The sequence below is a fragment of the Struthio camelus genome, chromosome 1 (assembly GCF_040807025.1).
Source record: "Struthio camelus isolate bStrCam1 chromosome 1, bStrCam1.hap1, whole genome shotgun sequence".
NCBI classification, from domain to species: domain Eukaryota; kingdom Metazoa; phylum Chordata; class Aves; order Struthioniformes; family Struthionidae; genus Struthio; species Struthio camelus.
In genome coordinates this window covers 202,496,010-202,511,916 of record NC_090942.1, presented here as the reverse complement: position 1 = coordinate 202,511,916, position 15,907 = coordinate 202,496,010, and the positions used below count along the sequence as shown (strand labels likewise).

At 37.1% G+C, this 15,907-nt stretch overlaps 1 protein-coding gene across 15 annotated transcripts in view; it reads left to right on the top strand.

Annotated features, from left to right (window-relative positions):
- SGCG (sarcoglycan gamma) overlaps window positions 1-15,907 on the top strand; it is a 143,056-nt gene that overhangs the window by 95,353 nt on the left and 31,796 nt on the right. For 13 of the 15 annotated variants that reach the window (XM_068930224.1, XM_068930225.1, XM_068930234.1 and 10 more), the window contains 2 exons: window positions 4,198-4,317; window positions 14,800-14,872. In XM_068930224.1, coding sequence (XP_068786325.1) covers window positions 4,198-4,317; window positions 14,800-14,872 — 193 coding nt within the window. The remainder of the gene's footprint in view (window positions 1-4,197; window positions 4,318-14,799; window positions 14,873-15,907) is intronic. The other 2 variants (XM_068930237.1, XM_068930238.1) reach the window with 1 other exon arrangement.

Here is a 15,907-nt window from a genome sequence, read left to right as displayed (position 1 = left end):
GACATACACTATGTCTACACTAGTAACTAAAACAGGCCAGGAGCCACAGTCTGGCCCTGGGGGCGTGTGGCACAGCATGACCCTCATTATACAGTTAAACTCTCTTCTGCTCCAGAGCTGGACAGCATCAGCCATCCTGTCTGCAAGGAGTACCCCCCATCCAGGCCTTATCTAGGAGGTCCCTGTTTGACCCAGGTCAAAACTGTGCCGAGGACCATGCTGCCAAACAAGGAGAATGGGCAGTGCTCGAGTCTCCTCTGCTTCGACTTTCTCTAATTTATTACAGTTATACTCATTAGCTTCGTTAGAACTTAGTTCTCCTCTGTCACCTATAAGGCCTGATCTAGTAGCCATGGCCAGAGCATATCTACGTAAACCAGCCCTGCAAAATATACAGCTAGTTAAAGGAGAAGAGTTGGAGGTGATCTGCTGTAAAGGGCTTACTTGTCTAGGGTGAGCTCCTCTGAGATGAGTGCTTGTCCAGAAAGTCTGTTAATTCTCTTGTTCCTCTTCTATCTAAAGAGATTTGTCTCTGTTTCCTCCCATCCAAGTATTTTAGGGTAGGACTCCCTCAATTTCTCCTTTTAAAGGTGTTCTGCTTTGCATGGAATAATCAGATATTCATAACGTGGAAGAAAGTAGGAAAGCCCAAGAAGGTGATTATGTGGTCTAATATAAAAAGCAATTAGCAGGGAGCAGAAAGACTGGATCCCAGCCTTGTTCCACTTATTGAAATTGAGTCAGTGCATGCACAACTAGTTTAATTGAACTGGTTAAAATTGCATCCCCAGTTGTATCAGCATGACACTGTGAATGGACACCATGCCTGGGAAGGAAAAATTATTGAACAAGTTATGTGGAATTTGGCATCAGATATGAAAGCTGAAAAAGTCTATCTGTGCAACATGTGTTTGTGCCAATTATTCCTGTTCGCTTTGCTTAGGTGAAACAAAACAGAATGTGATCCAAGGTATGTAAATGCTACTTAGTATGTGTATATTTATCCTAAATTTGAAAAATTAAAGCAGGTTCTGTATCTTAGAAATATTTTCTGTTGTCATGCCACATTTCTCTGTGAATTAATCTGTATTCCATAAGAATCAAGTTAAGAGAAAAGGTGTCAATTTTCTAGCAATACACAGGTATACAAATTCAATTCACTAACTCATGCTGTTTAAGGTAGTTCTTTCCTGTTCTTAACAGAAAAAAACATGATAAATCATCCTTTGACAAGATTTCTTGTGAAATAGACTTAGCAAATTAGCAAATCAGTAAGATAAATGTACTTATGGATGAGACTAAGTTAGGCCTGGTGCAAATAATGTTATACTTCTTGAGTTCTTTCAACTCCACATTTTTTTTCTGTTATTTATATCAATGTGAACACTTGAATCTAGCAAGGCATGGAGAGTGAAAGAACAGAAGTGCCACTATTTGGGTCCAGTGATTTATTCTCAAAGCTGACTGCCTTTGTGCCAAGGCAATGAATAGATAGCATTCCGTCTAAACATGTAGTATCTTCATGGCATTAAAGTATCTTTTTCTGTGATCACGAGTAAATAACTCACTATGAGACATAAATTAACAAAATACTTTTCTGAGTTGCTGTCTCTTGGAGATATTGCTGCATATTGTTTCAAGCTTAAGCAATAGTTCAAATAAACTTACAGCAGTTTCTAATTAGTTTTTCAAAGATTACCTATACTATAAAAACCTCACAGCTTAGATCTGAGTCTATGGAAGGTCTTGGGCACCTGCTTTTAAGTACACATGTCTAAATGCAAACCTTCAGGATCCTCACTCGGTTCTTAATTCTTTTCATCAATAAATATTCTATGGCTATATAAAAATATTTGCTTTCAGCCTGCCAGGCCTATTAAAATAACAACAATAAAAGAAAAATATCTAACATTGTCAGACTCTTCAGAGTAAGATTCCTATTTCTATCTCATCTACTGGGTCTAATCCAGCAGATATTTTACTTGCGTGTTTTTTAGAATGAGTTCTGTGCAAAAAACAGGACCGGTAGAGTTGGTAGCAGTCCGACTTTTAACCAGTAGTTCTACAGCCAGGGTATGAACCCAGGAATTCGGGCAGCTGCGTTCCATTCTTGTGGAGGAAATCAGTGCTCCAGATAACACCTTCCTCCTCTATACGCTGTGAAACATTTTCAAGAAAGAAACTACAAATCTTTCCTGTGTCCATCCCAGCAGAAATATCGTAGCTTTAGTGTGCCTGAATCAACTGACCTGTATCATTTCAGATAGGGGAGGCTTCGAGTTATTTTTCCCACATTGTAGCTGAGTGCTGTAATCATGATGTTGGATGAATGGGGAGGATAAAGAGGGGAAATAGCACTTGCAACACCAGTTAAAGTTGGTAATAGACAGTTTATTTAGGACTTTGATTTGTTTGACTAAATAAGGATCTACTTACACTACGTAAATTGGCAGTTTCACTATTGCTGCTGAGCAGGAACAGGAATAATAAAAACCCCTTAACTAAGATTTCCAAGGAAGGCATTGATACTATCCCTGTTTCACTTGCATAGAATTGCCTTCCCTGCTGTTAAAAAGACTCTGCTCAACAAATTTTCACTGAGTGAAGATATTTTCTGAGATGATTGCTTTTTGCGATATGCTTCTCAGAAATGAAGCCACACACTTCAGAGGAGCTTTAAAGAGCCAAATTCAGATCTGTAAGATTGTGTGTGAGTACAGATGTCTGACAGAGTATAATCCACTGCAGAGTTTGGCCCTTTATCCTGACCATTCCCAAGCAGAATCAGTATCTGTCATTCTGCCTTAAAAGTAGTTGTCTTGGTTTAACAGCACCTCATGGCCTGAATAACACTTTTCACACTTGGTGGATGATTAAAAGCAATAGTTTGCATCTGCTTACTGAAGCAGTATGCAATTGGTATAGAGTAATACGGTATGCATCTCTTGCATCATCTCCTATGGAGATTTTAGGAAATGTCTGAATGTTTTCCTTTGCAGTGTCATTCCTCAGTCACCTAATGGCATTTTAACCTGAGATCTCCCCAAAATTCCCATTTATTTCATTTGAGAATTTTTACCTTGAAGGTATCTAATGTTGATGAGAGTAGACATATTAAAACAGATTTTTACTGACGTAGGAAGCAACTCAGTGCCTATCTGTCCCATGGATGATCTGTGAATTACCTTTATTAAAGAACTGCTGAAAAGGAATCTAAAGTACTTTGGCTGTTCTCTTGTAATTGTAATTCTGAGCATAAGATTACATAACAATTCTACCAAATAGACATTTCAAATTTATGTAATCATGAATTTTTAATTTCTCAGGTTTGTTTGGAAAGGGGATAGTAATGGCTTAGCTTATATTCACCTACCAAGCCAATACTGTAGAACAGATTTTTTTAGTGAATTTAGGATCTGGTAATATGTTAAGAATAGTAGTTGCATATTGCCGAATGAGGAAAGCAGGCTCCTTTTGAGCTTAATAGAAGCTAATCTCTAGCAGAATGAAAACATGCAAACATAGATTGTAAGCTATAAATTGCTAGCTAAGACTTCTGCTTTGACTGACTACATTGTATGTAGACAGCAGACTGTCCTGCACATGATTATTTTAATTTTTGGAGTACCAGATACAAGCTGAAAATACTCTCTCAGCTTTTTGGGTGTCTTCTAAGAACAACATGATCAGCAATATTTGCCAGATATGTGGAGCTAAACTTGCAGTTGTTATGAAGCGCTGAGGGTCCTGCCCTTACATGGAAAGGCTGTCCTTTTAAAGCATCCAAGTCTCTCTAATCATAAGGGATGATGCTAAAAATACCTTGATAATTCATCCCTGTGTTTTCAAAATTAAAAGATGTTATACTCATACTGATCAAAGAATTTTAGCAGTTTTAACGTCAAGAACATGAATGTTTGTCTTCATCAATTTGTAAAGGAATTCCTACATTCCCTGGAAACACGACTTGAAAGAGTGACTCCAGGCATAGCTTTAAACAACAAATTAGATCTTATAAATAGATTGATCCGATTTCAGTACTTACAGGGCCTCTGAATATCTGAGTGTTTCGTGATCTTAATGTACTTAAATGAGTCACTAAATTATTAAGACTACAATTTGAATAGTATTTGACAATTTATAAAGAGAGTTGAAAGAGCTGATGTAATTACTCCTTTATTCTGCTGTGCTTTGCAGGTCCCAAAATGGTAGAATTTCATGGTCAGCAATTTCAGATCAGCTCAAAGGATGGCAAGCCACTTTTTACAGTGGATGAAAATGAGGTTGTAATTGGCACAGATAAACTTCGAGTCACAGGTTTGTAATACAATTTTAAGAAATGCTCAACTAATAACCACAATAAAACACAGCTAAAATGATATTTTAAATAAACATTGTGTGGGAACACAAGTTCTGATTTTACCTCATTAGAAAACATAAATCTGAAAATAATCTGACCTTTTTCAATAAATAATCAATAAGAAATGTTAACAGCAAAATAATAATGCATGTATGTGTATATATGTGTATGTATTTTATTTTAAAGCCCATAGACTTAGTGATAGGAATTGTGCATTTTTTTTCTGAATTGTTTAACATTTCTAGTGTACACTGTTAATTGTGACTGAAAGAATCTTACATATTCTTGTCTGAGGAATCAGTTGTATTAAGTTTTATATGTGAAAACTTTTTAGAATCTCTTTGATATAAAAAGTGATAGCTTTATCTTTCAAAGTGAGAGCCACTGTATTTTTGTATGTCATAAAATGTTATTTATAGTGTATTATTTAAAATGTCATCTGTCAAAAGACAAGTTTGTCTTAAATTCTTTCTACAAATCACCAAAGTACCCATTTACAGGGTAAAGTAAGATGCCTCTGTCATAGTTATCACATGAAAAGCCATTTACTTCCATACGACCTGAAAAAAATCTAACTTTTCAGATGTAAGGTTGCGATAAAATGGATATGTCAAGGTGTAGTTTTACTTAAACTAGAACAATTCATCAATTAATTTCAAAATAGTGAAATTATCTTGTAACCTGTTTTCAGTTTCTTTTTCAATATTTTTAACCTAATTATTGCTATCATATTTAACTTTTGCTAATTACTGGTGCTCTGAAACTTAAGGTCTTGATTTTCATGGATCAATTCATATTATTTCACTGGGCACAAATACAAGTGTGGTAGTAAGTATATAATTAGCACTTCAAAGCCAAATTTAAGTTAAAATAAATGTTAATAAATTATGTTTACCCCTGAGGGGCTTATCTTAAGTTTTTCACTTTTCAACCTAATTGAAATTACAACTTTGTTTAACCAGGAAAGCATATCAAATGATTATTGTTTGCCCAGGGGATGCTAAACTTTAATAGAAAAGTATGTTTAGCAAAGATATGAAAAACTGTGTAATTTTTAACTGATTTGGAAAAGGTCTCTCTCTCCTCAAAGTAAGTAAAAATCATTCATACATGAATTGAAATTGTTATGTTAAAACGTGTATTCTGGCTTCTCCAATATTTGTCTTTACATTTTGTAAGGATAATTATTTACTTTAGTAGTTCTGGTGCAAAGGCACATTGCCTATTTCCTTTTACGCTGTAGTAGAAGTCAAAAGCAAATCCATTGAAGTCAGTGAAGTTATTTCAGTGTAAAATTAATGTAAGTGAAAGGACAGTCATGCCTACTATGCTTCAAATGAATTTATTAGAATTGTGATTTAAATGATGCTACTAACATGAAGGATAACTTCGTAGTACTTTGGGTATTGAGTTAACTATTTTCTAATATTTTAGATAGAGAGTAAGATCAATTTGAAGTAAGTTTTGAAAAGTGCATACAGTAAGAGATGGGCTCAAGATAGTCCAGGCTTAAAATTCACCATGAATATTTTGCAGTATTTTATGTACAATGTAATGAACTATTTGATTTTACTTCTTATTATTTATGTGAACTAAAAAAAGCTGAGTAACAATTTTTAAGAAAATCTCATAATTATGCAACTAAAATATAGTATAACAGGGAGCAAATACCATTGTGATTTATAATATTTCAGAAAAATACAAAAGTCTAAGAATAAGCTAAACCAATACCTCAGGAACTGTCTTTTTCCAACAAGTTTAGTTTATTTGGCCTGATACTATTACGCTTCAGAAAATTTTGGCATATGTGGTAGAAATTTGTTGCAATAAAATTGTGACAGGCTCTCTCCGTGTTCTCCTAAGAGAACATTGCAAAACCCATGATCAGCCCCTATAATGTAAGAAATTGGGCTGGAATTCAGGGATCTACGTTCAGGACTCCACAGTGTAGACATCTACATATAAGTGAGGTGTCTAAGCTCTCACCATGGCCCTGGGATGTATCACAGTACCTAGAAGAGACTCCCTTTCTTTGGTAGTGGCAGCTGGAGGCCAGGCAGGATATGCAAGAGTATTTTAAATGGCAGTAGATGCATATGCTTAGGTAACTAAATTCTGTTCACAAATTAACACCTGCATTGTAGACGCTTCTTAAATTTAGGTGTGTGAATCTGAAGCTGAATCCACCCTTAATTAAAGATACCTGGAAAAGCACATATTCCAATTAAATCCTCCCAAATCTAATCTCACTGCTGACCTGCACCTTTTGCAGATGTTTATTCTGCTGCAAAGGAAGTGTTGAATATCAGCATTTTGATCTGGTAGCATTTTATAGATTTAGCTGGCGTTGTTGACAATGAAACCCTCATGGTAACAAGTGCATTGGCTTTGGCAAAAAGCCAATTGCTTATGACTAGCAGTATTGTCATGGCAGGAGGAGTGAAGTCCTAGCACTGGCTAGAAGTCCTTGTATCCAATCAGCTAGAGTCCATAGCCGCTCTGCAAACTTGCGAACTAGAGAGCTATCTAAAGAAGGGAGAAAATAGGCTCAAGTAAATGAAATTATATGCAATAGAAAAGTAATTAACATTTATCAGTTATAAAGTGATCATAAATACTGCACAAAAAATATTTTTAACAAGTACAAATGGTTTATATACATGACTGTAATAAATGCTAATTTTTGATGATAAGTATAATGGAACATAAGAAATTAATAGAATGCAGTTGCTTACTCTCCATTCATCTTGAAGAGAAGCTGGCAATGTAGAAATGATCAGTATCTTTACAGAGAAACATTATATCACCTTCCCTTGAGTTTACTACTTGCCCTTTTGCTTGCTTGCCTTTCAGAGTCTCTTGAAGTATTTGCTGAGTATTGCAGGTGATTTTCTGGTGCTCTGTTCTATGTAAAGGTCTTTAGTTTGAATAGATAACACTGAAGTGCAATGTGAAGATGTATGTTTAATTTAAATGCTTATGCTCAGAAGCCAGGTTAAGTATGAGACAGTTTTAGGATATGAATAAACATTATTTTGCTGGACTTTTAAGAGGCGGATAGGCTTTGACAACAGGGGGAAGGAATTAATGAAACTTGCTGACCTCAATTTCCTCATTAAAAAAATATATATCTTGCTTTTCGATATTTTAGAGTTAATTGCAGAATCACAGAATTACTTTAATGAAGTCAAAGATATCGATTTAGGGCCATTTTCCAACAAACATTACCCCAATGTGTTTTTTTTAGTACCATACTGTTCAAAATTGGCAGTGTTGGGTGTTTTTCATAAACTGACAAGTAGGTTATACCATCTCTTTTTTAATCTTATCAAGCTACATCTTAAATGCAAATAAACACGGTTCATTACTATATAGCCAAATGTGAACTTATGTAAGAAGGGCTGTAGGACAAATACAAAAGGCTATATAAAAACTGGTCCCAGAGTGAGCTTAAGCAAGTTTGTGAAACAGACGTTTTCCCTGCTCTGCTATGGGTGCTTCCTTACTTGTGTGTGCACATCCCATACTGAGACATCATGTGGCATGTGGCATCCCACGTGCACTGGAAGATGTCCTCCAGATGCCTGTTGGCCCACTCTTGAGCAGACTGCAGATCTAGTTTTGAGCGTGGCTTTAAAAGTGACCTCAAGGCTAAGTAGGGCATTCTGAATCTTAATTACAAGAGAAAAGATAATAAAGTTTAGGTATGTTGTCAAAAAAAAAAAACATTCAGCATCAGAAAATATTACTAGGTAACCTAGTTGGGTCTTAAATAATCGGGTAGGGAGATCATGCACAGAGAGATAAGTCTAAACCTTGCTGACCTGATAAAGTCACATTTGCAAAATAATTTGGATATTCCTTTTTTACAGACTTGTCCTTTCCATTCCTATCACCTCTTTCCCAGTGTCTGTGTCGTCTGAAACTTCATCACGAATTATTTTATTTCTTCCAAGTCCTTGATAGAGTGTTAAATCACATAGGGCCCCACAAATAACACATCCCCTCACTCACAGTTCTCTGTTTACGATTATGTTTTAAGACGCATCAGCCAATTTAAATCTATTTAGTGCATTCCAGGATGATCTGTATTGCGCTAATCTCTTAATCAAAATGTCATGTGGCATCAAACTAAATGCTTATGGAAGTCTGTTACACCCATATTATTACCTTTATCAATCAAGCTTGTTATGTCATTTAAAATTCAAAGATATGCGTATATTTAATAATGGAATACCCACTGCTCTATTGCATACAAAACATGCAAGAAGTACAGAAAGTTGTGTTTAATTCATCTGTTAGAGGACCTTAGTATTTTGTGCTTGCCTTTCATGCTCTTCTTCAGTTTCTTGATGTTCAGCTGAGGGGTGGGATAGCGAGTATATGAAAGAGAGCACAATTGAATTTCTCATATATTTTCCCCTTAAGCTACTGATATAAATATCCATACTTAAAGCCTTTAATTTTACTGTTAATCAGTTTTGAAACCACTAATAGATGATGGTGAGTTACAGCTGTTGTATAGGATTCTGAAGATGGCAGAGGAATTAGATGAAAATTAGGCAGAGTATAAGAGCACAGAATCGAGCTTTTCATAGTCTATCCATGTTGGTGAGATGGAGCTAAAACTCACCAATTGAATTTTAGAGAGTGATAACATTTTCTTCTGAAATTGTTATTTTTTTTTTTGTAAGCAGATAACAAACTGTTTCCATGTGGTTAAACTGTTAGGTTTCACTTACCTTTTATCAATCTGATTATTCAAAATATTTGATTATATATAGAAAAAACATGGTTGCTAGATATGTTATGTCATGATACTCTGAAAATCCATTAGTGTTACTTTTGCAAGATATTAATGGAATTGACAATTTCCTTCCCTAATCTTTCTAATACTTAGAATTATATGGTTTATTTCAAATGGGTTAAATCAAAAAGATATTTTTTACACGTGGACATAAGAGAAATAGCTATAAATATACAATTGTCAGTCTGAATGTTTAACAGTAGTAAAATACTGTCATGCCATTAGGTTCCAGGGAGCTACTCCAATATGCAGTGGCTATCTCAGTACTTTTAATCTCAGGATCATACTTCCAGTAATGACACACAGTAACATGTAAATGGCTAAGGTGTTTTACAAATATGCCGCTCAAAATACTTCACTGGAATATAAGCTTTTCAGGAAGGACAGCCTGGGAAGATGAGGAGGTTATGTTGCCCTTTATATGAGAGAGCAGGAGGAATGCATGGTGCTTTGCCTCAGGACAGGTGATGAATCAGTTGAAAGCTTGTGGGCTAGGTTGTGGTGGGTGTCTGCTACAGATCACCTGGTGAGGAAGAAGTAGATGAGGATGACTAGAAAATGAGATGAGTAGAAGATACAAGATTCAGGCAACTGGAGAAAGCCTCATGTTCACAGATTCTGGCCTTCATAGAGGAATTTAACCACCCTGATATTTTCAGGAATGGAAACACAGCAGGGCACAAGCAGTCCAGAGGCTTTTTTGGAGTACATTGATAACTTCATAACACAGGTGATCGAAGAGCCAATTAGGACAAGTGCTCTGCTGGACCTTATACTTACAAGTAAGAAAGAACTGGTTGGGGATGTGCAGATTGGAGGCAGTCTTGGCCGCAGGGCCCGTGAGATGGTGAAGTTCAGGACCCTGAGGAGAGGAAATAAGGCAAAAAGCAGGATCACAGTCCTGGACTTCAGGACAACAGTCGGTCACCTGTTCAGCGATATCTGCTTGGAAGAATCCCGTGGGAGACCATCCTGGAGAGGAAAGGGATCCAGGAGAGCTGGTTGATTTTCAAGCATCACCTTCTCCAAGCTCAAGACCAGTCCATTCCCACATGCAGGAAGTCAAGCAAGGGTGGCAAGAGGCCTTACATGGACGAACAAGGAGCTTCTGACTAGACTCAAACATAAAAGGAAGCATACAAAAGGTGGAAGCAGGGACAGGTCACCCAGCAGGAAGACAGAGACACTGCCAGAGTGTGCAGGGACAGGGTTAGGGAAGCCAAAGCTCTCCTGGAGTTGAATCTGCCGAGGGACATGAAGGGCAGCAGGAAGGGCTTCTACAGGTTTATCAGTAGCAAAAGGAAGACTAGGGAAAATGCATGGGGCGGAGACTTAATGACAAAGGGTAAGGAAAAGGCCGAGGTCCTCGGTGCCTCCTTTGCCTTGGTCTTAACCGCTAAGACCAGCCTTCAGGAACCCCAGGCCCCTGAGACCAGTGGAAAAGTCTGGAGCAAGGAGGACTTACCCTCGGCTGGGGGGATCGGCTTAGGGAACATTTAAACAAACTGGACCTAGACATGGTTCAAGGAACCTGATGGGATGCACCCGTGAGTGCTGAGGGAGCTGGCCGATGTCATTGTGAAGCCACTCTTGATGATCTTTGAAAGGTGGTGGTGACCGGAGGAGGTTCCTGAAGACTGGAAGAAAGCAAATGTCACTTCTGTCTTCATGAAGGGCAAGAAGGCACCTCAATCCCTGGAAAGGTGATGGAGCAAATCCTCCCAGATGACATTTCCAAATATAGTAGGAACAAGGTTTTTGGGAATAGTCAGCACAGATTTATGAAAGGGAAACCATGCCTAACCAACTTGATAGTCTTCTACAATAATATGACTAGCTTGGTGGATAAGGGGAGCAGTGAATGTTGTTTATCTGCACTTTAGCAAGACTTTTGACACTGTCTCCCCAAGTCTAAACTAGGTAAATGGACAGTGAAGTGAACTGAAAATTAGCTGAGCTGCCAGGCTTAAAGGATTGTGATCAGCAGCACAAAGTTCCACTGGAGGCCGGTGACGAATAGTGTACCTCTGGGACTGATAATGAGTCCAGTACTATTTAACGTCTCCATTAATGACCTGGAGGATTGGACAGAGTGCAGGAAGTTTGCAGATGATACAAAATTGGGAAGAGTGGCTGACAGACCACTTCGGGTTGTGCTGCCATTTACAGGGAACTCAACAGGCTGTAGAAATGGGCAAAAAGGAATCTCATGAACTACAGCAAAAGGAAACGTCAAGCCCTGCACCGGAGGAAGAATAACCCTGCGCGCCCGTACCCGCCATACATGCCGGTACATGCTGACCAACTGGAAAGAACCTTTGCAGAAATGACCTGCGGGTGCAGGAGGGAGTCAGATCTTCTATGTTTATGAAGTCAGAACAGCCTTGCAGCATGAAAATAGTTACATAAATGAAAACACAAGACTTTCAGTCAGATAGATCTTACAAAAAGTTATACACTAGACTGTTCATATACCTGCCTGACTAGGACTATGGAAACCAGACAGTGCACACATCTAGAAGTACTGATATCCATCTTTCTCTCCAGAGTGCCAGTGCTACCAAATGTCCAGCCTTTCCTACATACCTTAAAACAAGGTGGAAATGGATCTGTATCCAGAAACCACACAAACACTCTTATTATGGGACACTATTTAGATGTCAAGAAACTAGTACAAAGTCAAATTTTACAGCAGTGACCTTCATGTGTAAGGCAATGCAGCCATTCAGCAAGGCATGAATTTTTAAGCTATGTAGTGTCACACAACTTGCATTATAAGAAGTTATGCAGCTTATCCAAAGATGGAAATTCATTTGTATCACATCGCTATACCACATCCTACTACACAGTACAGCTAAGCCGGTACTTAAAATTCCAAAAAATTTAAATTGTATAAAGGAAAAGGAAACAGATTCCAAACCACGCTCAAGTAGAAGAGCACTCCATAGAAAGTGTGTTGGTATGTAGATACATGCATGTATTTGTCCCTTTATCATTGGCAGTATTATAGCCAGTAGTTTTAGAAGGAAGAATAAGAAAAAGGGAAAAAAAAAGGAATTTAGAAAGGCCTTCTATAGTCAACCATTCAAAATGTGCATATACTTTAGCAATTAGCTCATTCAGGATTGTACTTTTGCTGCAGATGTAACAGTTCTGACAGTTCTTGCTTCCGACTGGTTTATGTTATGGAGGAGTCAGGAAGTGCATAAAGCAGATTCCTTTTAGATGAAACCAAACTGAAAAATGTGCTCCAAGAGTGAGTTTAGCGCATGAAGACTGCAGATAGTTATTAAGTCCACAGGACCAGACTAGAGCGGTCCAAAGTTAACCCCCCTAAAATCTATATAGGGTGAACAGCAAATGTTTTGAACCAAGTATATCACCCTTTGGGGGCCTAAAGATTTTTTTTTTTAACCTCATAATGTAAACATACTTAACAACTTCCCAGAACTGCAGTCGGAAGACATTAAGATCAAAGTGTCTCCCCTGATAAATCATGCATCTTGAGATTATTTAAATTTACTGATAAGTCTTTTGTTAGTACAAGTAGCAATGTGGCAGCATATATTTCACTGAAATGACAACTCAGTCACTATGAACGTAAAATGAAAATCTAGCTTAGGAAGATAATGAAATATTTGCTTCACTAAGAATTGTCAAGTAGGTCATAGTCGGAATGAAGGATAATGAGGGATCAAAACCTATTCTCTGAGGACCGCACTATCAGAAGAATTGCATATGAGGCAATCTGTGCTCATCACAGAAATACTCGAACTCTGGCATCTGAATGGCAATCAAAGTGAAAGTCAGAAGTTTTGACAGATCAGCATATTCCTGTAAAATATCTCAATTCTACTAGCAGTTTCTGATAAACTTATTTAATTCCTTAAGTTTTTTCATTACCACCAGTGTGTAAGGTTGCCACCTTGTAACACTAGCCAGGACAATAGCAAGAGCTATTAACTATGGCCAGCCAGATTCCAGGTTTTATCTTGGAAAATAATCTTAATGTTAACAAAGAAAAGTTAAAATCCTGGCTGATTTAATGAATAGTGTTATATTCATGCCAGTTAGCAGATTCCAAAAAGATTCATCTATTTAAACAACAGCTGAATAAAATTTAAAAGAAAGCCTAAAAAGCAGCTTAGAAATCCATACTTCAGTGAAGTGGTTTAGTATAGTGATTCTTATATCTTGTTTCCTATCTTTCCATCTAAGCTAAGCAGATTTCATTCTAAGGAGCTGTTGTTTTAGCTAGAGTCTTTCTCAAAAACTGCCACCTTTAATGCTTTCTTAGAGCATTCTGCGAATATCCCTCCAGGCCACCTGAAGAAGGCTTCAGACTGTCAGGTCTTCATAGCAGTTAGCTCAGCGGTACTTTTTCCGGGAAAGCCACTGATATATTCATTTTTAATGACATGTCTTGATTTCACTTTTGTCTTACTACCTTTGATCCTCTCTGTGGTTGCCCCCACTGATTTTCATTCTTTTCCCCTTTATTCCACATCTGCTCATTGATTATCCATTTCTCCTTATCTTTCCTTCTGGCTGTCTGATTCTACAAATAGTTTCACTTCCTCATTCCAATATCATCAGGACTTCCAGAAACAAAGCAAGAACTATTTTTCCTTTGCTTGCATGTATATTTGCATTTAAAATGTTAATTAGTACAAATTATGCACATACACTAGTATTTAAACAAGCATGTATGTGCATGTGAGTATATTCAGTAGCATGCAGCTATCTGCATGCTCGTATTCTCTTACCTGCTACAGAATTGCCAAGATGGATATGTGACAGTTTAGAGCTGTATCTTGTAAAAAGCTGAAAACGGACGTAGTAGCCTTGTTCTCAAGATGGAATCCAAAACTGTGACTTAGTTGTTTAGGTTCTCTATGTAGTACATATTAAAGGATTGCTATCTCTGTGTAAGAAACAAAACACACAGCCAAAAAGAAGGAAACCAGAGCCAATACAAAATGCTAAGCCCCAAAAGGTGAGGAATAATTCTAATCTTTCCAGAGAGTGGATACCTAATTTAGAGGGAGATGCCTGCAGAAAGATATCTCCATATATTTGCAATATACCAAGCTAGAATTCTTTCCTGAGGATAATTATCTGTTTTAATTTAAAGAGCAGCCAGCAAAAATCAATCATCTGTGGTATTATATTAAACTATATTGTCTTGCCTTGCTCCATCCATACCTGAAAAGTGATTTAGATACACGAATACGATAAGACTGAGAAAAGCACTAAAACTAGGCCTCCCAAATTTTGGATGAGTGCTTTATCTACAAAGCCAATAAACAGAAGGTGAAAGACTCCAACCTTACTGTAGTTGCTGTTGTTTGGCTGCTTTTTTGAGCGCTCTCAGCAATCTCTGTGTACTGGGTGCACTCTGAGAACACCTGCCGGATGGGGTGCTGTGGGGCTTTTGTGCAGCTTCAGCTAGTCCCCTCCTCCCAGGGAAGCCTGGGCAGGAGCTGGCTGCACTGCAGGGATGCGGCTCGTTAAGTGTCAGTATATATTTTCATATTTTAATTTCTGACATCAAAGTGGCCAGCTAAATCAATGTCGATATTTTTTCAACATATGAGTCGTTATAATATAGCATTTTCCTTTTTTTTTTCAGGGCCCGAAGGAGCACTTTTTGAACATTCTGTAGAAACACCACTTGTGAAGGCAGAGGCTTTTAAACAGCTTAGGTAAGAACTTCTACATAAAACATAAATCTAATAAATATATGTTGTTTGCTATACATATTCACATTTTTCAGACCTAGGGATTTTCAACAACATTTATAGAACTGCTAATAACCCTTTTTTTTCTCCTATGTGACATTTATAAATTATTATTTTGAAGGGAAATGGTATATTGCTCTGCAATTTTGAAATTTATTATGAGATGACTCGTTGCTGACATATTACATTATGAATATTTAAAGTCACATAATATACCGTCGAAAATTTTTCTGTAAACTTCTATTCTACAATTGTGGAACACTTAAGTATGACTTTTTATGATATGTTGTAGTAAGAGTTGGTTATCTGAAGCAGGTCATAGACCTGTAATTGGTCAAGATTTTTTAAAAACTAGTATCAATCTATCTGAGGAAAAAGACTAGTAAAAGACATTTTGAAATGTGCAAAGTTCTGTATAATTAAGGAGCAGTCTGTGGTGAGAATATCATTATAAAATACCTTTCATGTTCCAGAGATCCTTAATCCTGGGATAGCATGTCTGCATTGCTGTATGCAATTTGGAGTATCCCAGATTACCTTGTACTGAATTGATTATGATAAGGTGATAAACTCAATATGCATTCAGTCTATGACAAACTTGTATTTCATTTTATCTGTCAGTTTAAAGAAAAATTAAATGAAAGAGGACATCTTCAACAAGGACAATTTTGTACTTTCTTACCTTGGCAGTCTGCTACTTTCTATCATAATTTCTCTTCACAGTGTTTCTTCTCCAATAGGGCTAACTATCAGAGAGTATCAGAAGACGATTAAAACTTTCATGAACACTGTTTAGTGACTGAGTTTTCCAACTGAGGCTGGTAAATGAGAAGGAGACTTTATTACATTGCTCCTTTTAATTTTATCGTTGATATTTAATACGTACTTAAAATGAGATAATTGTGCTTGCATTTGAAGACGAAATGAACTCAGGACACCGGTTTTTACATGCTGATTTCCATTTTTAGAAATGTGTTTCTTCCATTATAGTAAAACCTG